Source organism: Oncorhynchus nerka, linkage group LG12, assembly GCF_034236695.1.
Source record: "Oncorhynchus nerka isolate Pitt River linkage group LG12, Oner_Uvic_2.0, whole genome shotgun sequence".
Classification (NCBI taxonomy): Eukaryota; Metazoa; Chordata; class Actinopteri; order Salmoniformes; family Salmonidae; genus Oncorhynchus; species Oncorhynchus nerka.
Window position 1 is genome coordinate 84,631,702 of NC_088407.1, and position 25,574 is coordinate 84,657,275.

The following is a 25,574-nucleotide window of genomic DNA, read 5'->3' on the forward strand; positions in this document are numbered from 1 at the left end:
CCACATCATCACCCTGAGAGACAGAACATCCTCATCATCACCCTGATAGACAGAACATCCTCATCATCACCCTGAGAGCCAGTACACACTCATCATCACCCTGAGAGACAGTACACCCTCATCATCACCCTGAGAGACAGAACATCCTCATCATCACCCTGAGAGACAGAACACCCACATCATCACCCTGAGAGACAGAACACCCACATCATCACCCTGAGAGACAGAACACCCACATAATCACCCTGAGATACATTACACACTCATCATCACCCTGAGAGACAGAACATCCTCATCATCACCCTGATAGACAGAACATCCTCATCATCACCCTGAGAGCCAGTACACTCATCATCACCCTGAGAGACAGAACATCCACATCATCACCCTGAGAGACAGAACATCCTCATCATTGTCCAGAGAGACAGAACACCCCCATCATCACTCTGAGAGACAGAACACCCACATCATCACCCTGATAGACAGAACATCCTCATCATCACCCTGAGAGACAGTACACTCATCATCACCCTGAGAGACAGAACACCCACATCATCACCCTGAGAGACAGAACATCCTCATCATCACCCTGAGAGACAGAACATCCTCATCATCACCCTGAGAGACAGAACATCCTCATCATCACCCTGAGAGACAGTACACTCATCATCACCCTGAGAGACAGTACACTCATCATCACCCTGAGAGACAGTACACACTCATCATCACCCTGAGAGACAGAACATCCTCATCATCACCCTGAGAGACAGTACACACTCATCATCACCCTGAGAGACAGAACATCCTCATCATCACCCTGATAGACAGAACATCCTCATCATCACCCTGAGAGCCAGAACATCCTCATCATCACCCTGAGAGACAGAACACACTCATCATCACCCTGATAGACAGAACATCCTCATCATCACCCTGAGAGCCAGTACACACTCATCATCACCCTGAGAGACAGAACACACTCATCATCACCCTGAGAGACAGAACATCCTCATCATCACACTGAGAGACAGAACACCCACATCATCACCCTGAGAGACAGAACACCCACATCATCACCCTGAGAGACAGAACACCCTCATCATCACTCTGAGAGACAGAACACCCTCATCATCACTCTGAGAGACAGAACACCCTCATCATCACTCTGAGAGACAGAACACCCCCATCATCACTCTGAGAGACAGAACACCCACATCATCACCCTGATAGACAGAACATCCTCATCATCACCCTGAGAGACAGTACACTCATCATCACCCTGAGAGACAGAACACCCACATCATCACCCTGAGAGACAGAACATCCTCATCATCACCCTGAGAGACAGAACACCCACATCATCACCCTGAGAGACAGAACACCCACATCATCACCCTGAGAGACAGAACATCCTCATCATCACCCTGAGAGACAGAACACCCACATCATCACCCTGAGAGACAGAACATCCACATCATCACCCTGAGAGACAGAACACCCACATCATCACCCTGAGAGACAGAACATCCTCATCATTGTCCAGAGAGACAGAACACACTCATCATCGTCCAGAGAGAGAGAGTGGAACCACACACACACACGTTCTATATCACCTGTGCCTGGGGGAAGGGTGTAGGGTGGTACTTCCACCTCCAGGTGTTTCTGTCTGATTGACAGGTGACTGGTTCCGCCCACCACAGCTTGTAGCAACATTTGCTTAGATGATGGCAACAGAACTTTGTGTATATACACCATCACTTCAACACAGACACACGCCCAGTGACACAGGTGTCAGTTAGGAAGTGGAAGAGTGTGCTCTGGTGAACAGGAGGGAGGCGGGGCAAACACTGTCAGCCAATCAGAGATTAAGGAAAGCATTTTGGGCAAGTCCATTCTAGGGGAAATAAACATGCAATATATCAATATAAGAAAGGCAGGGTTTCTTCAACTATGGTTTGGGACCCAAAGTGAGCCCTGGGCATGTCAGAGGTGGGTGACAAGTTATGAGAATGTATCTAGAATCACAAACAGTTTCTTCTTAATTTTGGTTGTTGGTGGACGATTTGGGTCACTGGAGGATGGTCAACTTCTCGAGGTGAAAAAAGTCTAAGAATCGCTGAATAAAGGTTAAAGATCTGACTGACCAGCTAGCTGAGGGAACAGGTCTCGGATCATCCCGGCTATTGATCTGACAGCGCTCCGGGGCAGGCCGCGATCCGACACAAACTTGGCACAGTTGTAAACAAACTGCTGATGGCTCTGCCATATAAATCTCCCCCAGGAACTCCAGCCACGAGAAGTGACCACTCAGCATTAGCACACCATCCACTCTTTGACAAAACACAGTAGAGTTAACAGAGCTCTGGAAACCAATTTATCCATATGAAGTCTGCATTTTACGAAAATATACATTGTATATAGTGCCTTCAGAAAGTATCGGTGGACTGTTGGAAAGCAGATTGAACCAGGTTTTCCTCTAGGATTTTGCCTGTGCTTAGCTCCATTCCATTTATTTTCTATCCTGAAAAACTCCCCAGTCCTTAACGATTACAAGCAGACCCATAACATGGTGCAGCCACCACTATGCTTGAAAATTTGGAGTGATATGAGGTAATGTGTTGTATTGTATTCAGGACAAAAGGTTTATTGCTTTGCCACATCTTTTGCAGTATTACTTTAATACATTGCAGTAAACAGAATGTTTTTCTAATATTTTTATTCTCTACAGGCTTCCTTCTTTTCACTCTGTCAATCAGGTTAGTATTGTGGAGTAACTACAATGTTGTTGATCCATCCTCAGTTTTCTCCTATCACAGCCATTAAACTCTGTTACTGTTTTATAGTCGCCATTGGCCTCATGGTGAAATCCCTGAGCAGTTTCCTTCCTTCCTTCCTTCCTTCCTTCCTTCCTTCCTTCCTTCCTTCCTTCCTTCCTTCCTTCCTTCCTTCCTTCCTTCCTTCTTTCCTTCCTTCCTTCCTGGCAACTGAGTTAGGAAGGACGTCTGTATATTTGTAGTGTCTGGGTGTATTGATACACCATCCAATGTGCAATTATTAACTTCACCAGGCTCAAAGACATATTCAATGTCCGTTTCTTATTTTTACCCGTCTACCAATAGGTGCCCTTCCTTGTGAGGCATTGGAAAACCTCCCTGGACATTGTGGTTGAATCTGTGTTTGAAATTCACTACTTAACTGAGGAACATTACAAACAGTTGTATGTGTGGGGTACATAGATGAGGTAGTCATTCAAAAATCATGTTAAACACTTTTATTGCACACATGCAACTTATTATGTGACTTGTTAAGCACATTTTTACTCCTGAACTTATTTAGGCCATAACAAAGGGGTTGAATACTTTTTGACTCAAGACATTTCAGCTTTTCATGTTCAATTCATTTGATAAACTTTTGAAAAACATAATTCTACTTTGACATTATGGGGTGTTGTGAGTAAGCCAGTGACACAAAATATCCATTTAAGCAATTTTAAATTCAGGTTGTAACACAACAAAATGTGGAAAAAGTCAAGAGATGTGAACTGAAGGCGCTGGACTAGATGATTATTCTTCACGTCACAATTTGGCTTGAAATTTGGCTGCATGATTCATAAACATGTACAGTGCAACGAGTGGAGGACAGAGGAGCCTCTTAAAGAAGAAGTTACAGGTCTGTGAGAGCCAGAAATCATGCTTGTTTGTAGGTGACCAAATACTTTTTTCCACCATAATTTGCAAATAAATTCATTAAAAATCATACGTGATTTTCTGGATGTTTTTTTCTAATTTTGTCTGTCATAGTTGAAGTGTACCTATGATGAAAATTACAGGCCTCTCTCATCTATTTAAGTGGGAGAACTTGCACAATTGGTGGCTGACTAAATACTTTTTTGCCCCACTGTACATTCATTCAGGCTAGAAGAGTGTAGACCCAATGACAAACGCCCAATGTCATTACACCTTTTGGTGTTTTCTGTGTCTGTATGTCTGTATGTCTGTACTTCTGTCTTTCTGTCTTTGTTTGTGTGTGTGTCTGCGTGTATCAGTGCTTGTGTGTGTGTCTGTCTCTGTCTGTCTGCCTGATTGTGTGTACGGTACAGTAGTGGTTAATTCCCCCTGAACACAGATGGCTCAGGCGTTCTAATCCTCTTATGAATCCCACCCCTCCTTCTCTCCTGCACTGTCGTGTCCTGGGGATCATAATTAGCTAAATAGAGTGAGCAACAGCGCGAGGAGGACAACAATGCACCTGCCGTTATTTTCGGGGGTCAGTAACGGAGGAAGAGAACGCGTTGTTCAGACTGGGACATGGGACTAATACTCCCTCGTGCACAGATAGAAGAGGCACACCTGGAGTTTAGTGTTGCGTATCTGAACTGGAGTTTACCGTTCCGTATCTGAACTGGAGTTTACCGTTCCGTATCTGAACTGGAGTTTATCGTTCCGTATCTGAACTGGAGTTTACCGTTCCGTATCTGAACTGGAGTTTACCGTTCCGTATCTGAACTGGAGTTTATCGTTCCGTATCTGAACTGGAGTTTACCGTTCCGTATCTGAACTGGAGTTTACCGTTCCGTATCTGAACTGGAGTTTATCGTTCCGTATCTGAACTGGAGTTTACCGTTCCGTATCTATGGATTACGTCTGAGACGCAGCTTCTTCCCGTGAGGCAGAGGGGTGTGGTGGTAATCAACCGACTAGAGGAGAATGTAAGACACATATACCTGTAGAAGACACTTGGTTGATAAAAGCCCTACATCCTGCAGTGAGGATTTGACTGGCTGAATCATCTGTTTCTGGTAACTGACCTGGGGAGTTGATTGGCTGAATCATCCGTTTCTGGTAACTGACCTGGGGAGTTGATTGGCTGAATCATCTGTTTCTGGTAACTGACCTGGGGAGTTGATTGGCTGAATCATCTGTTTCTAGTAACTGACCTGGGGAGTTGACTGGCTGAATCATATGTTTCTGGTAAATGACCTGGGGAGTTGATTGGCTGAATCATCTGTTTCTGGTAACTGACCTGGGGAGTTGATTGGCTGAATCATCTGTTTCTGGTAACTGACCTGGGGAGTTGACTGGCTGAATCAGCTGTTTCTAGTAACAAACCTGAGGAGTTGACTGGCTGAATCATCTGTTTCTGGTAACTGACCTGAGGAGTTGACTGGCTGAATCATCTGTTTCTGGTAACTGACCTGGGGAGTTGATTGGCTGAATCATCTGTTTCTGGTAACTGACCTGGGGAGTTGATTGGCTGAATCATCTGTTTCTGGTAACTGACCTGGGGAGTTGACTGGTTGAATCATCTGTTTCTGGTAACTGACCTGGGGAGTTGACTGGCTGAATCATCTGTTTCTGGTAACTGACCTGGGGAGTTGATTGGCTGAATCATCTGTTTCTGGTAATTGACCTGGGGAGTTGACTGGTTGAATCATCTGTTTCTGGTAACTGACCTGGGGAGTTGACTGGTTGAATCACCTGTTTCTGGTAACTGACCTGAGGAGTTGTGTGTGTGTGTGTGTGTGTGTGTGTGTGTGTGTGTGTGTATTAGACCTATAGCTCCAGTGGTGAGGTGGATTAGGATGTTTGTTCAGATGAGTCACAGCTGCTTAGGAAGGGATGAGGGTCAGAGAGAGGAGAGGAGAGGAGAGGAGGAGAGGAGAGGAGAGGAGAGGAGGGGAGGGGGGAGGAGAGGAGAGTAAGGAGGGAGGAAACAGGAAGGTGGTGAATTATGGTTGAGGTGCAGCCAGAGCTATGCATTTGAACTCCCAGGAGAAACACTTCCTGTCTAGGTCTTGTCGTCACAGGAAGTTGACAGGCTGTCATACTCAAGGGGCCACACACACACACAGACACACACACACACACACACACACACACACACACACACACACACACACACACACACACACACACACACACACACACACACACAAACACTCCAGTTTCACAGATAGTGGAGCTGGTGTCTCAAAATTGCCAAGGCGGATCTGAATAAAACCCACACAGGAGGCGCTTTCTCTCTGGCTCTGAGAGAAAGCATCAACCTCTCTTACCAGTAGAGGGCTCTCTGGCTCTGAGAGAAAGCATCAACTTCTCTTACGAGCAGAGGGCTCTCTAGCTCTGAGAGAGAGCATCAACCTCTCTTACGAGCAGAGGGCTCTCTGGTTGCCTCTCCTTCAGTAATAACCAGAGGGGCGTGATAGAGAGAGAGAGGCATAAAGGACAGACAGACAGACAGACAGACAGACAGACAGACAGACAGACAGACAGACAGACAGACAGACAGACAGACAGACAGACAGACAGGAGAGAGTATACAGACAGGAGACAGAGAGAGAGAGAGAGAAAGAGACAGAGAGAGAGGAGGAGCGAGAGAGAGACTTCCTCTGGTATCCAACAGACAGTCTCACCTCCTAGGCTTCTGATGTCTGACACTTTTATATCTAAGCTCATAAAGTACCTAATGTTCTGACTCAAATGCTCTGTTTGGTAAAATGTAAGTAAGATGTAATTCTCTAACGGTGCTCTTTGTGTGTGAAGGGGAGGACGAGGGGGGGATTAGCTAATCCCTAACCAGGGAGCCTTTCAGCTGGTAGACACTGTGAACTGTGAGTCCTACCCTCTGCTCTGACACAGGGGTGGCCAAGCCTGCTCTTGAAGCGCTTCTGGGTGTGCATGCTTTTGTTCCAGCCTTGCTCTAACATACCCGATTCAACTAATTAAGTTCCTGATTCAGGTGCGTTAGATTAGGACGGGAACAGAATGTTAGCTCTCCATGGGGAATCTTAGTTGCATGTTCCTTGTGTCCTCTCTCCTCTCTCCTTGCTGCCTTCTCAAAACCCATTGGAGGAGAAGGTCAGAGGGGAAGGACCTCTGTCTTTCTCTTCCAATGGGTTTTTGAGAAGGAGGTGAATAGTATTTAATTGAGATTCTCCTCATGAGGAGGGTTGAACATCCCTATCCTGATCCCTGACCCCTGACCCCTAACCCCTGAACCCATACCACAACACTTGTGTAAAAAAAAAGTGGTTCAGAAAAGTGAGTTGTATTTAGCTGCTTCACTGATGAGCTGTAGATTCTCACTCATTACTGCTTATAATGATTATTTCACTTATAATTCACTGTATCACAATTCCAGTGGGTCAGAAGTTTACATACACAAGTTTACTGTGCCTTTAAACAGCTTGGAAAATTCCGAAAAATGATGTCATGGATATAGAAGGTTCTGATAGGCTAATTGACATAACTTGAGTCCATTGGACGTGTACCTGTGGATGTATTTCAAGGCCTACCTTCAAGCTCAGTGCCTCTTTGCTTGACATCATGGAAAAATACAAATAAATCAGCCAAGACCTCAGCAAAAAATTGTAGACCACAGGTCTGGTTCGTCCTTGGGAGCGATTTCCAAACGCCTAAATGTACCACGTTCATCTGTACAAGCAATAGTACGCAACTATAAACACCATGGGACCACGCAGCCGTCATACCAGTCAGGAAGGAGATGTGTTCTGTCTCTTAGAGATGAACGTACTTTGGTGCGAAAAGTGCAAATCAATCCCAGAACAACAGCAAAGGACCTTGTGAAGATGCTGGAGGAAACAGGTACAAAAGTATTTATATCAACAGTAATATGAGTCCTATATCGACAAAATCTGAAAGGCCACTCAGCACAGAAGATGCCACTGCAAGCCGAAGAACACCATCCCAACCGTGAAGCACGGGGCTGGCAGCATCATGTTGTGGGGGTGCATTGCTGCAGGAGGGACTGGTGCACTTCACAAAATAGATGGCATCATGAGGAGAAAAATTATGTGGATATATTAAAGCAACATCTCAAGACATCAGTCAGGAAGTTAAAGCTTGGTCGCAAATGGGTCTTCCAAATGGACAATGACCCCAAGCATACTTCCAAAGTTGTGGCAAAATGGCTTTAGGACAACAAAGTCAAGGTATTGGAGTGACCATCACAAAGCCCTGACCTCAATCCAATAGAAACCTGACTCAGTTACACCAGCTCTGTCAGGAGGAATGGGACAAAATTTACCCAATTTATTGTGGGAAGCTTGTGGAAGGTTACCCGAAACATTTGACCCAAGTTAATTAAACAATTTAAAAGCAATACTACCAAATACTAAATGAGTGTATGCAAACTTCTAACCCACTGGAAACGTGATGAAAGAAATTAAAGCTAAAATAAATCATTCTCTCTACTATTATTCTGACATTTCACATTCTTATAATAAAGTGGTGATCCTAACTGACCTAAGACAGAGAATTTTTACTCGGATTAAATGTCAAGAATTGTGAAAAACTGAGTTTAAATGTATTTGGCTGAAGCTGTTTGTAAAACATCCGACTTCAACTGTATATAACAATATAATTTAAGCACCAATCAATGTCTAGAAGGAAGGGTAGGACAGCCAATAGAGATCTAAGGCCTGATTTAAAAGCCCCAACAGTCTGATTACAGGGGAAGTGGATCAGGTAGGATTCAGTAGGATGACCATATGCTCTGTGGTCTATTCCCTCTGTCTGATGCCTCCCTGAGCTAGTCAGTCAACTCCCCTCTCTAACTAACGTGTTCTGTATGGAACTGTGTGTGCATGTCTCTGTGTGGTCGACCCCCCCCCCCCCCCCCACCCTGTCAGATCTCAGCTGATTAAGGAGGCTTTGCTTTCTATCCTTAGCCTCCCTATTCCTCCTCCCCCTCTCCCCTCCTTCTCTCCTCCCCCTCTCTCATTCCCTATTCCTCTTTCACCTCTCCCCTCCTCCCCTCCACGTCTGATTAGCTAGCAGCCATCTTACAGGAGTGGATTAGAACCTGTTTCAGGCTAATGCTAACGCTAACCACAGTGTCAGTGTGTGGACTAGTGGCTAACGCTAACCACAGTGTCAGTGTGTGGACTAGTGGCTAACGCTAACCACAGTGTCAGTGTGTGGACTAGTGGCTAACGGTAGGCACGGCTAGCTCAAACACTCTCACACACAGACACTGGTACAGGTAGACAGACACTGGTACAGTGTGTGAGCCAGACACAGAACAAATTGAAGGAATTCCCCTCAGACTGCTTCTATCTGATTGGATCATGTTTCCAGACTATGTGAGTAGAATGTCTGGAAGTTAAGGTGTGTGGTGGTCAGGGTGTGTAGTGGTCAGGGTGTGTGGTGGTCAGGGTGTGTGGTGATCAGGGTGTGTGGTGGTTAGGGTGTGTAGGGGTCAGGGTGTGTGGTGGTCAGGGTGTGTAGGGGTCAGGGTGTGTAGTGGTCAGGGTGTGTAGTGGTTAGGGTGTGTGGTGGTCAGGGTGTGTAGGGGTCAGGGTGTGTAGTGGTCAGGGTGTGTAGTGGTTAGGGTGTGTAGGGGTAAGGGTGTGTGGTGGTCAGGGTGTGTGGTGGTTAGGGTGTGTAGGGGTCAGGGTGTGTGGTGGTCAGGGTGTGTAGGGGTCAGGGTGTGTAGTGGTCAGGGGGTGTAGTGGTTAGGGTGTGTAGTGGTTAGGGTGTGTAGGGGTAAGGGTGTGTGGTGGTCAGGGTGTGTGGTGGTCAGGGTGTGTAGGGGTCAGGGTGTGTGGTGGTCAGGGTGTGTGGTGGTCAGGGTGTGTGGTGGTTAGGGTGTGTAGGGGTCAGGGTGTGTGGTGGTCAGGGTGTGTAGGGGTCAGGGTGTGTGGTGGTTAGGGTGTGTGGTGGTTAGGGTCTGTGGTGGTTAGGGTGTGTAGGGGTCAGGGTGTGTGGTGGTCAGGGTGTGTAGGGGTCAGGGTGTGTGGTGGTCAGGGTGTGTAGGGGTCAGGGTGTGTAGTGGTCAGGGTGTGTAGTGGTTAGGGTGTGTAGTGGTTAGGGTGTGTGGGGTCAGGGTGTGTGGTGGTCAGGGTGTGTGGTGGTCAGGGTGGTGTAGGGGTCAGGGTGTGTGGTGGTCAGGGTGTGTGGTGGTTAGGGTGTGTAGGGGTCAGGGTGTGTAGTGGTTAGGGTGTGTGGTGGTCAGGGTGTGTGGTGGTCAGGGTGTGTAGTGGTTAGGGTGTGTAGGGGTCAGGGTGTGTGGTGGTTAGGGTGTGTAGGGGTCAGGGTGTGTGTGGTGGTTAGGGTGTGTGGTGGTCAGGGTGTGTGGTGGTCAGGGTGTGTATGATGGTTAGGGTGTGTAGGGGTCAGGGTGTGTGGTGGTTAGGGTGTGTAGGGGTCAGGGTGTGTGTGGTGGTTAGGGTGTGTGGTGGTCAGGGTGTGTGGTGGTCAGGGGTGTGTATGATGGTCAGGGTGTGTAGGGGTCAGGGTGTGTGGTGGTTAGGGTGTGTAGGGGGTGTAGGGGTCAGGGTGTGTGGTGTGTTGGTGGTTAGGGTGTGTGGTGGTCAGGGTGTGTGGTGGTCAGGGTGTGTATGATGGTTAGGGTGTGTAGGGGTCAGGGTGTGTGGTGGTCAGGGTGTGTAGGGGTCAGGGTGTGTAGGGGTCAGGGTGTGTGGTGGTTAGGGTGTGTGGTGGTCAGGGTGTGTGGTGATTAGGGTGACATTATTTACAGATAGCCAGGGGAACACTACAACACTCAGACATTATTTACAGATAGCCATGGACACACTACAACACTCAGACATTATTTACAGATAGCCAGGGGTACACTCCAACACTCAGACATTATTTACAGGTAGCCAGGGGAACACTACAACACTCAGACATTATTTACAGATAGCCAGGGGAACACTCCAACACTCAGACATTATTTACAGATAGCCAGGGGCACCCTACAACACTCAGACATTATTTACAGATAGCCATGGACACACTACAACACTCAGACATTATTTACAGATAGCCAGGGGTACACTCCAACACTCAGACATTATTTACAGATAGCCAGGGGAACACTACAACACTCAGACATTATTTACAGATAGCCAGGGGAACACTCCAACACTCAGACATTATTTACAGATAGCCAGGGGCACCCTTCAACACTCAGACATTATTTACAGATAGCCAGGGGAACACTCCAACACTCAGACATTATTTACAGATAGCCAGGGGCACACTACAACACTCAGACATTAATTACGGATAGCCAGGGGCACACTACAACACTCAGACATGATTTACAGATAGCTAGGGGCACACTACAACACTCATACATTATTTACAGATAGCCAGGGGCACACTACAACACTCAGACATTATTTACAGATAGCCAGGGGCACACTACAACACTCAGACATTATTTACAGATAGCCAGGGGCACACTACAACACTCAGACATTATTTACAGATAGCCAGGGGCACACTCCAACACTCAGACATTATTTACAGATAGCCAGGGGTACACTCCAACACTCAGACATTATTTACAGATAGCCAGGGGCACACTCCAACACTCAGACATTATTTACAGATAGCCAGGGGTACACTCCAACACTCAGACATTATTTACAGATAGCCAGGGGTACACTCCAACACTCAGACATTATTTACAGATAGCCAGGGGTACACTCCAACACTCAGACATAGTTTACAGATAGCCAGGGGTACACTCCAACACTCAGACATTATTTACAGATAGCCAGGGGAACACTCCAACACTCAGACATTATTTACAGATAGCCAGGGGTACACTCCAACACTCAGACATTATTTACAGATAGCCAGGGGAACACTACAACACTCAGACATTATTTACAGATAGCCAGGGGAACACTCCAACACTCAGACATAGTTTACAGATAGCCAGGGTCACTCTACAACACCCAGACAAAAGTTGACATTGTGTTTAGTGAGTCTGCCAGATCAGAGGCGCAAGGGATGACCATGTGTTGTCTTGATAAGTGTGTGACTTGGTCCATTTTTCCTGTCCTGCTAAGCATTCAAAATGCTGGCCATGTAGTGTAGTTGTCACGTTCTGTCAGGTCACTGAACATGGAGCAACAGGACACCTGTTAGAACACATTTCTTCATAGAGTCACAGGTCCTGTGTGAAATCCTCTGGCTAAATGCTGTACCTTTTTAGGAAGGGAAGGGTGTCTATGCAACTCAATATAGGCACAAGGGAACAACTGACTAGAATATCATATTTGCATTTAATGTGGAGTCTGTGACGGTGGAGAGTGTGTGTGTGTGTGTGTGTGTGTGTGTGTGTGTGTGTGTGTGTGTGTGTGTGTGTGCGTGTGTGCGTGTGTGCGTGTGTGTGCTAACTAAAACAAGGAACGTTTCCCAGGTCCCCAGAGGACTAAGGCTATTTTAGGCTAAAGGATTAGGGTTACAATTAGGATTAGGGGTTTGTGTTGTAATTAACGTTAGAGTTAGGGTTGAGGTAAGGGTTAGGTTTAGGGTTAGGTTTAGGTTTAAGTTAAGGGTTAGGGTTTGGGTTAGGTTTAAGTTAAGGGTTAGGTTTAAGTTAAGGTTTAGGGTTAGGGTTATGTTTAAGTTAAGGGTTGGGGGTTAGTGTTATAATTAACGTTAGAGTTAGGGTTAGGTTTAAGGTTAGGGTTAGGGTTAGTGTTATAATTAACGTTAGAGTTAGGGTTAGGGTTAGGTTTAAGGGTTAGGTTTAAGCGTTAGGGTTAGGTTTAAGGGTTAGGTTTAAGGGTTAGGGTTAGGTTTAAGGGTTAGGGTTAGGTTTAAGGGTTAGGGTTAGGGTAAGGGTTAGGGTTCGGGTAAGGGTTAGGGCTAGGGTTAGGGTAAGGGTTAGGGTAAGGGTTAGGGTTGAGGTAAGGGTTAGGTTTAAGGTTAGGGTAAGGGTTAGGGTTGAGGTAAGGGTTAGGTTTAAGTTTAGGGTTGAGGTTAGGGTTAGGGTTAAGGTTAGGGTTAGGTACATTCTGACCTACAACCCTGGTGGTTCCAGCACCGTGTTCCATCCCACTCAACCGCCTGGTGGTTCCAGCACCGTGCTCCATCCCACTCAACCATCTGGTGGTTCCAGCACCGTGTTCCATCCCACTCAACCATCTGGTGGTTCCAGCACCGTGCTCCAACCCACTCAACCATCTGGTGGTTCTAGCACCGTGCTCCAACCCACTCAACCGCCTGGTGGTGCCAGCACCGTGCTCCATCCCACTCAACCATCTGGTGGTGCCCTCACCGTGCTCCAACCCACTCAACCGCCTGGTGGTGCCAGCACCGTGCTCCAACCCACTCAGCCGCCTGGTGGTGCCAGCACCGTGCTCCAACCCACTCAACCACCTGGTGGTGCCAGCACCGTGTTCCATCCCACTCAACCGCCTGGTGGTGCCAGCACCGTGTTCCATCCCACTTAACCACCTGGTGCTGCCAGCACTGTGCTCCAACCCACTCAACCACCTGGTGGTGCAAGCACCGTGTTCCATCCCACTCAACCACCTGGTGGTGGCATCACCGTGCTCCAACCCACTCAACCACCTGGTGGTGCCAGCACCGTGTTCCATCCCACTCAACCACCTGGTGGTGGCATCACCGTGCTCCAACCCACTCAACCGCCTGGTGGTGCCAGCACCGTGTTCCATCCCACTCAACCACCTGGTGGTGGCATCACCGTGCTCCAACCCACTCAACCACCTGGTGGTGGCATCACTGTGGTCCAACCCCCTCAACCATCTGCTCTACCAACTGTCTGGCGTTGTTTCTGCCCAGCCTGTAGCTCATTTAATCTCAATGCATTAGTCTCAATCAGGGGTAGGATTGCAAAAGGCCGTGGAATTACCAGGGTTGGGGTCAATTTGAATTAAAGACAGTTAATTCAGGATGAAAAAATAAATAAATGGAAAAACGTTTGAAAAAATATATCTTATATTTTTCCATTTGTTAAGAATTCATTGAATATATTTGCCCCTTTTCCAATTATTGGTAATTACAATAGGCAATTGTAATAGTTAATTACAACTAAACTCAGCAAAAAAAGAAACGTCCTCTCACTGTCAACTGTGTTTATTTTCAGCAAACTTAACATAAATATTTGCATGAACATAACAAGATTCAACAACTGCGACATAAACTGACATATGACTAACATAAATGGAATAATGTGTCCCTGAACAAAGGGGAGGTCAAAATCCAAAGAGACAGTCAGCCCTCAACCTATTGCAGACAGTATCTGGTGTGGCCACCAGCTGCATTAAGTACTGCAGTGCATCTCCTCCTCATGGACTGCACCAGATTTGCCAGCGTTTGCTGTGAGATGTTACCCCACTCTTCTACCAAGGCACCTGCAAGTTCCAGGACATTTCTGGGGGAAATGGCCCTAGCCCTCACCCTCCGATCCAACAGGTCCCAGACGTGCTCAATGGGATTGAGATCCGGGCTCTTCACTGGCCATGGCAGAACACTGACATTTCTGTCTTGCAGGAAATCATGCACAGAACGAGCAGTTTGGCTGGTGGCATTGTCATGCTGGAGGGTCATGTCAGGATGAGCCTGCAGGAAGGGTACCACATGAGGGAGGAGGATGTCTTCCCTGTAACGCACAGCGTTGAGATTGCCTGCAATGACAACAAGTTCAGTCCGATGATGCTATGACACGCCGCCCCAGACCTTGACAGACCCTCCACCTCCAAATGGATCCCGCTCCAGAGTACAGGCCTCGGTGTAACGCTCATTCCTTCAACGTTAAACACGAATCTGAGCATCACCCCTGGTGAGACAAAAGCGCGACTCGTCAGTGAAGAGCATTTTTTGGTCCAGTGATGGTGGATTTGTGCCCATAGGCAACGTTGTTGCCGGTGATGTCTGGTGAGGACCTGCTACAACAGGCCTTCAAGCCCTGAGTCCAGCCTCTCGCAACCTATTGCGGACAGTCTGAGCACTGATGGAGGGATTGTGCGTTCCTGGTGTAACTCGGGCAGTTGTTATTGCCATTCTGTACCTGTCCCGCCGGTTGTTTCATGTGGTCTGCCACTGCGAGGTCAATCAGCTGTCCGTCTTGTCTCCCTGTAGCGCTGTCTTAGGCGTCTAACAGTATGGACATTGCAATTTATTGCCCTGGCCACATCTGCAGTCCTCATGCCTCCTTGCAGCATGCCTAAGGCACGTTCATGCAGATGAGCAGGGACCCTGGGCATCTTTCTTTTGGTGTTTTTCAGAGTCAGTAGAAAGGCCTCTTTAGTGTCCTAAGTTTTCCTAACTGTGACCTTTAATTGCCTTCCGTCTGTAAGCTGTTAGTGTCGTAACGACCGTTCCACAGGTGCATGTTCATTAATTGTTTGTGGTTCATTGAACAAGCAGGGGAAACAGTGTTCAAACCCTTTACAATGAAGATCTGTGACGTTATTTGGATTATTACACATTATCTTTGAAATACAGGGTCCTGAAAAAGGGACTTTGTTGTTGTTGTCGTTGTTGTTGCTGTTGTTATTGTTGTTGTCGTTGTTGTTGTTGCTGTTGTTGTTGTTGTTGTTGTTGTTGCTGAGTTTAGTAATTTCAGGAAATCTATGGATACGTTATAATGTTATATGGCTACTAGAATGAATTGGTAGAAATGTATGTGTACGTGTTTGACACAGGCTTATGTAATGTCCTTTGGTCAGTGTGTACAGCTGCAGGGATGATCTCAACATCATGTGCGACCCGTTTAAAGTCCCAAATAGGATTGTCAGACCAACAGAGACTCTAAACATAGTCTGCACTGTCCTACCTCTTTACCTTGTTACCTTCAGTTAGGATACGTCTGTGTGTGTGTGTGTGTGTGTGTGTGTTGGTCTGTGTGTTATACAATAGTGTACAAAACATTAGGAACACCTTCCTAATATTGGAGTTGCACTCCCTTTTGCCCTCAGAACAGCCTCAATTCTTCAGGGTGTGGACTACAAGGTGTTAAGTGTTCCACAGGGATGCTGGTCCATGTTGACTCCAATGCTTCCCACAGTTGTGTCAAGTTGGCTGGATGTCCTTTGGGTGGTGGACCATTGTTTATACACACAGGAAACTGTTGCGCGTGAAAAACCCAGAAGCGTTGTCGTTCTTGACCGGTGCTCCTGTTACCTACTACCAAACCCCGTTCAAAGGCACTTCAATATTTTGTCTTGCCCCTTCACCCTCTGAATGACACACACACATTCCATGTCTCAATTGTCTCAAGGCTTAAAAATGATTATTTAACCCGTCTCCTCCCCTTCATCTACACTGATTTGAAGTGGATGTAAAAGGTGACAATAAGGGATCAGAGCTTTCACCTGGATTCACCTGGTCAGTCTGTGTCATGGAAACAGCTGGTGTTCATAATGTTTATATACTCAGTGTGTGTTTCTGTGGTCCTTTCATGTGTTATCTGATTCTAGGATTCTGTGACCATCAAAAAGACAGTTTTGTACCATCATGATGCATCAATAAGCTAGAAAGAGTTAAACTATTGGCCAGTCTCTGTAGTTCTAATGTTCCACAATACTGTATGAAGGATCAATAAGCTAGAAAGAGTTAAACTATTGGCCAGTCTCTGTAGTTCTAATGTTCCACAATACTGTATGAAGGATCAATAAGCTAGAAAGAGTTAAACTATTGGCCAAGTTCTAATGTTCCACAATACTGTATGAAGGATCAATAAGCTAGAAAGAGTTAAACTATTGGCCAGTCTCTGTAGTTCTAATGTTCCACAATACTGTATGAAGGATCAATAAGCTAGAAAGAGTTAAACTATTGGCCAGTCTCTGTAGTTCTGATGTTCCACAATACTGTACATAGGCTCATAATATCATAGCATATAATATAATACATCAACACATTAACAATCATCTGGTGCCTGAATAACCCAGTCACAGTCACGGGTATAAGATAGCTTAGAATATGACTGTAGGCTGCATATCTGCCAAAAAGAAAAGCCAAGCAGCTGACAAGGTCCTGCTCTGTGCCAGCCGGGTCCTGCTGAGTCCTGCTCGGTCCTGATGGGTCCTGCTCTGTGCCAGCCGGGTCCTGCTGGGTCCTGCTCTGTGCCAGCCGGGTCCTGCTGAGTCCTGCTCGGTCCTGATGGGTCCTGCTCTGTGCCAGCTGGGTCCTGCTGGGTCCTGCTCTGTGCCAGCTGGGTCCTGCTGGGTCCTGCTCTGTGCCAGCTGGGTCCTGCTCTGTGCCAGCTGGGTCCTGCTCTGTGCCAGCTGGGTCCTGCTGGGTCCTGCTCTGTGCCAGCTGGGTCCTGCTCTGTGCCAGCTGGGTCCTGCTGGGTCCTGCTCTGTGCCAGCTGGGTCCTGCTGGGTCCTGCTCTGTGCCAGCTGGGTCCTGCTGGGTCCTGCTCTGTGCCAGCCGGGTCCTGCTGGGTCCTGCTCTGTGCCAGCTGGGTCCTGCTCTATGCCAGCTGGGTCCTGCTGGGTCCTTCTCTGTGCCAGCTGGGTCCTGCTCTGTGCGTGCCAGCTGGGTCCTGCTGGGTCCTGATCTGTGCCAGCTGGGTCCTGCTGGGTCCTGCTGGGTCCTGCTGGGTCCTGCTCTGTGCCAGCCGGGTCCTGCTGGGTCCTGCTGGGTCCTGCTGGGTCCTGCTGGGTCCTGCTCTGTGCCAGCTGGGTCCTGCTGGGTCCTGCTGGATCCTGCTGGGTCCTGCTCTGTGCCAGCTGGGTCCTGCTGGGTCCTGCTCTGTGCCAGCTGGGTCCTGCTCTATGCCAGCTGGGTCCTGCTGGGTCCTGCTCTGTGCCAGCTGGGTCCTGCTCTGTGCCAGCTGGGTCCTGCTGGGTCCTGCTCTGTGCCAGCTGGGTCCTGCTGGGTCCTGCTGGCCAGCCGGGTCCTGCTGGGTCCTGCTGTGCCAGCTGGGTCCCTGTGCCTGGGTCCTGCTGCTGTGCCAGCTGGGTCCTGGGTCCTGCTGGGTCCTGCTGGGTCCTGCTCTGTGCCAGCTGGGTCCTGCTGGGTCCTGCTCTATGCCAGCTGGGTCCTGCTGGGTCCTGCTCTGTGCCAGCTGGGTCCTGCTCTGTGCCAGCTGGGTCCTGCTGGGTCCTGCTCTGTGCCAGCCGGGTCCTGCTGGGTCCTGCTTTGTGCCAGCTGGGTCCTTCTGGGTCCTGTTCTGCCAGCTGGGTACAGCTGGGTCATGCTTTGTGCCAGCTGGGTCCTTCTGGGTCCTGCTCTATGCCAGCCGGGTCCTGCTGGGTCCTGCTCTGTGCCAGCTGGGTCCTGCTGGGTCCTGCTCTATGCCAGCCGGGTCCTGCTGGGTCCTGCTCTGTGCCAGCTGGGTCCTGCTGGGTCCTGCTCTGTGCCAGCCGGGTCCTGCTGGGTCCTGCTCTGTGCCAGCTGGGTCCTGCTGGGTCCTGCTCTGTGCCAGCTGGGACCTGCTCTGTGCCAGCTGGGTCCTGCTGGGTCCTGCTCTGCCAGCTGGGTACAGCTGGGTCATGCTTTGTGCCAGCTGGGTCCTGCTGGGTCCTGCTTTGTGCCAGCTAGGTCCTTCTGGGTCATTATCTGTGCCAGCTGGGTCCAGCTGGGTCCTGCTCTGCCAGCTCGGTCCTGCTGGGTCCTGCTCTGCCAGCTCGGTCCTGCTGGGTCATGCTCTGTGCCAGCTGGGTCCTGCTGGGTCCTGCTCTGTGCCAGCTGGGACCTGCTCTGTGCCAGCTGGGTCCTGCTCTGTGCCAGCTGGGTCCTGCTGGGTCCTGCTTTGTGCCAGCTGGGTCCTTCTGGGTCCTGTTCTGCCAGCTGGGTACAGCTGGGTCATGCTTTGTGCCAGCTGGGTCCTTCTGGGTCCTGCTCTATGCCAGCCGGGTCCTGCTGGGTCCTGCTCTATGCCAGCCGGGTCCTGCTGGGTCCTGCTCGGTGCCAGCTGGGTCCTGCTGGGTCCTGCTCTATGCCAGCCGGGTCCTGCTGGGACCTGCTCTGTGCCAGCTGGGACCTGCTCTGTGCCAGCTGGGTCCAGCTGGGTCCTGCTCTGTGTCAGCTGGGTCCTGCTCTGTGTCAGCTGGGTCCTGCTGGGTCCTGCTTTGTGCCAGCTGGGTCCTTCTGGGTCCTGCTCTGCCAGCTGGGTACAGCTGGGTCCTGCTCTGTGCCAGCTGGGTCCTTCTGGGTCCTGCTCTGCCAGCTGGGTACAGCTGGGTCATGCTTTGTGCCAGCTGGGTCCTGCTGGGTCCTGCTTTGTGCCAGCTGGGTCCTTCTGGGTCCTGCTTTGTGCCAGCTGGGTCCTGCTGGGTCCTGCTTTGTGCCAGCTGGGTCCTTCTGGGTCCTGTTCTGCCAGCTGGGTACAGCTGGGTCATGCTTTGTGCCAGCTGGGTCCTTCTGGGTCCTGCTCTATGCCAGCCGGGTCCTGCTGGGTCCTGCTCTGTGCCAGCTGGGTCCTGCTGGGTCCTGCTCTGTGCCAGCTGGGACCTGCTCTGTGCCAGCTGGGTCCAGCTGGGTCCTGCTCTGTGTCAGCTGGGTCCTGCTCTGTGTCAGCTGGGTCCTGCTGGGTCCTGCTTTGTGCCAGCTGGGTCCTTCTGGGTCCTGCTCTGCCAGCTGGGTCATGCTTTGTGCCAGCTGGGTCCTGCTGGGTCCTGCTTTGTGCCAGCTGGGTCCTTCTGGGTCCTGCTTTGTGCCAGCTGGGTCCTGCTGGGTCCTGCTTTGTGCCAGCTGGGTCCTTCTGGGTCCTGCTTTGTGCCAGCTGGGTCCTGCTGGGTCCTGCTTTGTGCCAGCTGGGTCCTTCTGGGTCCTGCTTTGTGCCAGCTGGGTCCTGCTGGGTCCTGCTTTGTGCCAGCTGGGTCCTGCTGGGTCCTGCTTTGTGCCAGCTGGGTCCTTCTGGGTCCTGCTTTGTGCCAGCTGGGTCCTGCTGGGTCCTGCTCTGTGCCAGCTGGGTCCTGCTGGGTCATGCTCTGTGCCAGCTGGGTCCTGCTGGGTCCTGCTCTGCCAGCTCGGTCCTGCTGGGTCATGCTCTGTGCCAGCTGGGTCCTTCTGGGTAATGCTCTGTGCCAGCTGGGTCCAGTTTATCTAATTGGAGGATATGGTTATTCCGGTTTTTAATTTCTGATGACGATGAGACGGCCTATAGGGAGGAGGTCAGAGACCTGGCAGTATGTTGCCAGGACAACAACCTCTCCCTCAACGTCAGCAAGACCGCTGAACATCGTCGTCGGTGATCAGGCCTACAACCGCCGTCTCGTCAGCAAACTTAATGATGTTGTTGGGAGTCGTGTGCGGCACTCAGTCGTGGGACAGGAAGTGGATGGGGAGAACAGGAGGGGACTGAGCACGCATGTCTGAGGTCCCACCCCGATTTGAGGGTCAGCGTGGTGGACGTGTTGTTACCTACCCTCACCACCTGGGGGCGGCCCGTCTGGAAGGCCAGGATCCAGTATCAAAGGGAGAGGTTCAGTCCCAGGGTCCTTAGCTCAGTGATGAGCTTGGAAGGCACTATGGTGTTGAACCCTGAGCTGTAGTCATCAATGAACATCATTCTCACATGGTCCTCTTGTCCAGGTGGGAAAGTGTTGAAAGTGCAAAAGAGATTGTGTCATCCGTGGATCTATTGGGGCGGTAATGCAAATTGTAGTTGGTCCAGTGTTTCTGATGGTGTTGATGGGAGCCATGACCAGCCTTTCAAAGCATTTCATGGCTACAGATGAGAGTGCTACGGTGCGATAGCCATTTAGACAGGTTACCTTAGTGTTCTTGGGCACAGGAGACAATGTGGGTCTGTGTGTGTTATGTGTGTGTTATGTGTTAACAGAGTGTGTGTGTGTTAACAGTGTGTGTTATGTGTTACCTGTGTGTGTGTGTGTGTGTGTGTGTGTGTGTGTGTGTGTGTGTGTGTGTTCACAGTGTGTGTTACGTGTTACCAGTGTGTGTGTGTGTGTGTGTGTGTGTGTGTGTGTGTGTGTGTGTGTTACCGTGTTAACAGTGTATGTATGTTTTCTCTAGGTGTATGTGAGAGAGCAGCATGCAGTCGGCTCCGGCAGGTTTGTGGGACCCCCATGGACCCCAGTCTAAAGATGTCTCCTCTCTCCCCGTACACACACCCTCCGCCTCTCGCCTCTCCCATGTGACCGCTGCACCACCGACTAAGAGAATCACTTTCTACAAGAGCGGCGACGCTAAGTTTGCGGGAGTGAGGATGGCCGTCCACAAACGCAGCTTCAAATGCTTCGACGCACTACTGGACGACCTGTCACAGAAGGTCAGAACACACACACAGTACACACACACACAGTACACACACACACACACACACACACACACACACACACAGTACACACACACACAGTACACACACACAGTACACACACACACAGTACACACACACACAGTACACACACACACACACACAGTACACACAGTACACACACACACACACAGTACACACAGTACACACACACACAGTACACACACACAGTACACACACACACACACAGTACACACACACAGTACACACACACAGTACACACACACACAGTACACACACACACAGTACACACACACACAGTACACACACACAGTACACACACACACACACACAGTACACACACACACACACACAGTACACACACAGTACACACACACACACACAGTACACACACACAGTACACACACACAGTACACAAACACACAGTACACACACACACAGTACACACACACACAGTACACACACACACACAGTACACACACACAGTACACACACACACAGTACACACACACACACACACAGTACACACACAGTACACACACACACAGTACACACACAGCACACACACACACACACACACACACAGTACACACACACACAGTACACACACAGTACACACACACACAGTACACACACAGAACATACACACACACACACACACACACACAGTACACACACACACAGTACACACACAGTACACACACACACAGTACACACACAGAACATACACACACACACACACACACACACACACACACACACAGAACATACACACACAGTACACACACACAGTACACACACACAGTACACACACACACACACACACACACACACACACACACACACACAGAGAACACACACACACACAGAACACACACACACAGTACACACACACAGTACACACACACACACAGTACACACACACACAGTACACACACACAGTACACACACACAGTACACACACACACACAGTACACACACACAGTACACACACACACAGTACACACACACACAGTACACACACACAGTACACACACAGTACACACACACAGTACACACACACAGAACATACACACACACACACACACACACACACACACACACACACACACACACACACACACAGAACATACACACACAGTACACACAAACACAGTACACACACACACAGTACACACACACACACACACACACACACACACACACACACACACACACACACACACACACACACAGAGAACACACACACACACAGAACACACACACACAGTACACACACACACAGTACACACACAGTACACACACACACACACAGTACACACACAGTACACACAGTACACACACACACACAGTACACACACACACACACACACAGTACACACACTACCCCAAAAATCCACTCAATACTGGTACCACGTCTATATAGTCATGTTATTGTATATAGTCATGTTATTGTATATAACCATGTTATCGTATATAGTCATGTTATTGTATATAGTCATGTTATCGTATATAACCATGTTATCGTATATAGTCATGTTATCGTATATAGTCATGTTATCGTATATAGCCATGTTATCGTATATAGTCATGTTATCGTATATAGTCATGTTATCGTATATAGCCATGTTATCGTATATAGTCATGTTATTGTATATAGTGATGTTATTGTATATAGCCATGTTATTGTATATAGTCATGTTATCGTATATAGTCATGTTATCGTATATAACCATGTTATCGTATATAGTCATGTTATCGTATATAGCCATGTTATCGTATATAGTCATGTTATCGTATATAGTCATGTTATCGTATATAGTCATGTTATTGTATATAGTGATGTTATTGTATATAGCCATGTTATTGTATATAGTCATGTTATCGTATATAGTCATGTTATTGTATATAGTGATGTTATTGTATATAGCCATGTTATTGTATATAGTCATGTTATCATTACTCATGGTGTATTTACTCTTCCTGTTAGTATTTGTATTAGTATTGTTGGGAAGGTCCCGTAAGAAAGCATTTCGCTGTGAGTCTACCTGTTGTTTACCAAGCATGTGACAAATACAATTTAATTTGATTTGACACACACACACATTCAACCCTACATGTGGTCATATAAATGAACGTATATCTCTGTAATGGTGTATCTGATATTTTAACTTTTGTGTGTGCGTGCGTGCGTGTGTGTGTGTGTGCGTGTGTGTGTGTGTGTGTGCGTGCGTGTGTGTGCGCGCGTGCGTGCGTGCGTGCGCGTGTGCGTGTGTGTGTGTAGGTGCCCCTGCCGTTTGGAGTACGTACAGTCACCACCCCCAGAGGAATCCACAGTATTAAACATCTAGAGCAGCTGGAGGACGGTGGGTGCTACCTCTGCTCTGACAGACGGCAGGCTAAACCAATCAACATAGAGCTGGCTGGCAAACGTCCCGCCCTCTGGCACCACAACAGGTGAGTGTTTGAATGAATGTCTATGCGTATATAATACTGTAAATATGATGTGTGTATGTCTATGGCATCTGTGTATGATGCTTAATATGTGTATAGTACAGTATATGTATAGTGTGTGTGTTCATGGTGTGTGTACAGTCGAAGAGTGCCACAGCGACCAGCAGAAGACCCTCCTCCTCCCAGTGCTCCAAGCCACGCCCCAACACGGCAGCGACGCATCCTATTGGTCAGGAACAGCGACCCTGCAGTGAGGAGGAGTGTGATTCTGAGTCGCCGCTCGGCCCGGAGCCTCCGAGTGTTTCTGGAGGGCATCTCGGAAATTATGCAGTGTCACGTCAGGAAATTATACACACTGGAGGGACGCAAGGTACATCTGGGAGGAGGGAGGGGGGAGGAGGAGGAGGGAGGAGGGAGGGGAGGTGTGTGGTGTGTTGGGGAGGTGGCGGTGTGTTGGGGAGGGGAGGTGTGTGGTGTGTTGGGGAGGGGAGGTGTGTGGTGTGTTGGGGAGGGGGAGGTGGAGGTGTGTGATGTGTTGGGGAGGGGGAGGGGGTGGTGTGTTGGGGAGGTGGCGGTGTGTTGTGTGTTGGGGAGGGGGAGGTGTGTTGGGGAGGGGAGGGGAGGTGGCAGTGTATGGTGTGTCGGGGAGGGGGAGGTGTGTTGGGGAGGTGGCGTGTGTGGTGTGTTGGGGTGGTGGTGGCGTGTTGGGGAGGGGTGGTGTGTGGTGTGTGATGTGTTGGGGAGGGGAGGGGAGATGTGTGGTGTGTTGGGGAGGGGGAGGTGGCGGTGTGTGGTGTGTTGGGGAGGGGAGGTGTGTTGGGGAGGGGAGGTGGCGGTGTGTTGGGGAGGGGGAGGTGTGTTGGGGAGGGGGAGGTGGCGGTGTGTTGGGGAGGGGAGGTGTGTTGGGGAGGGGAGGGGAGGTGTGTGGTGTGTTGGGGAGGGGGAGGTGTGTGGTGTGTTGGGGAAGGGGAGGGGAGGTGTGTGGTGTGTTGGGGAGGAGGTGTGTGGTGTGTTGGGGAGGGGAGGGGGGGGAGGTGGAGGTGTGTGATGTGTTGGGGAGGGGAGGTGGCGGTGTGTTGGGGAGGGGGTGGTGTGTTGGGGAGGGGGAGGGGAGGTGGCAGTGTTTTGGGGAGGGGAGGTGGCGGTGTGGAGTGTTGGGGAGGGGGAGGTGTGTTGGGGAGGGGAGGGGAGGTGGCAGTGTATGGTGTGTTGGGGAGGGGAGGTGTGTTGGGGAGGGAGGGGAGGTGGCAGTGTATGGTGTGTTGGGGAGGGGGAGGTGTGTTGGGGAGCGGGAGGTGGCGGTGTGTGGTGTGTTGGGGAGGGGGAGGTGTGTTGGGGAGGGAGGGGAGGTGGCAGTGTATGGTGTGTTGGGGAGGGGAGGTGTGTTGGGGAGGGGAGGGGAGGTGGCAGTGTATGGTGTGTTGGGGAGGGGAGGTGGCGGTGTGTGGTGTGTTGGGGAGGGGAGGGGGAGGTGTGTTGGGGAGGGGGAGGTGTGTGGTGTGTTGGGGAGGGGAGGTGGCGGTGTGTTGGGGGGGTGGTGTGTGGTGTGTTGGGGAGGTGGCGGTGTGTGGTGTGTTGGGGAGGGGGAGGTGTGTTGGGGAGGGAGGGGGAGGTGGCAGTGTATGGTGTGCTGTGGAGGGGGAGGTGGCGTGTGTGGTGTGTTGGGGAGGTGGCGGTGTGTTGGTGTGTTGGGGAGGGGGTGATGTGTTGGGGAGGTGTGTTGGGGAGGGGGAGGTGGCGTGTGGTGTGTTAGGGAGGTAGGACTGGGAGTGTGGTGTGTTGGGGAGGGGAGGTAGGACTGGGAGTGTGGTGTGTTGGGGAGGGGGAGGTAGGACTGGGAGTGTGTGGTGTGTTGGGGGGGGAGGTAGGACTGGGAGTGTGTGGTGTGTTGTGTTGTGGAGGGGGAGGTAGGACTGGGAGTGTGGTGTGTTGTGGAGGGGGAGGTAGGATGGAGTGTGTGGTGTATTGGGGAGAGGGAGGTAGGACCGGGAGTGTGGTGTGTTGGGGAGGTAGGATGGAGTGTGTGGTGTGTTGGGGGAGGGGGAGGTAGGATGGAGTGTGTGGTGTATTGGGGAGAGGGAGGTAGGACCGGGAGTGTGGTGTGTTGGGGAGGTAGGATGGAGTGTGGTGTGTTGGGGGAGGGG

The 25,574-nt window shown here is 49.9% G+C and overlaps 1 protein-coding gene and 1 pseudogene across 1 annotated transcript in view; one reads left to right on the forward strand and one right to left on the reverse strand.

Annotated features, from left to right (window-relative positions):
* Positions 1–665: 665 nt before the first annotated feature.
* LOC135574143 (uncharacterized) lies at positions 666–6,706 on the reverse strand (annotated as a pseudogene).
* The window catches only part of LOC115126724 (retinitis pigmentosa 1-like 1 protein), a 34,071-nt gene continuing 12,736 nt past the window's right edge, over positions 4,240–25,574 (forward strand). The window contains exons 1-4 of the mRNA XM_065025028.1: positions 4,240–4,708; positions 20,715–20,970; positions 23,261–23,433; positions 23,572–23,800. Coding sequence (XP_064881100.1) covers positions 20,734–20,970; positions 23,261–23,433; positions 23,572–23,800 — 639 coding nt within the window. The 5' untranslated portion in view covers positions 4,240–4,708; positions 20,715–20,733. The remainder of the gene's footprint in view (positions 4,709–20,714; positions 20,971–23,260; positions 23,434–23,571; positions 23,801–25,574) is intronic.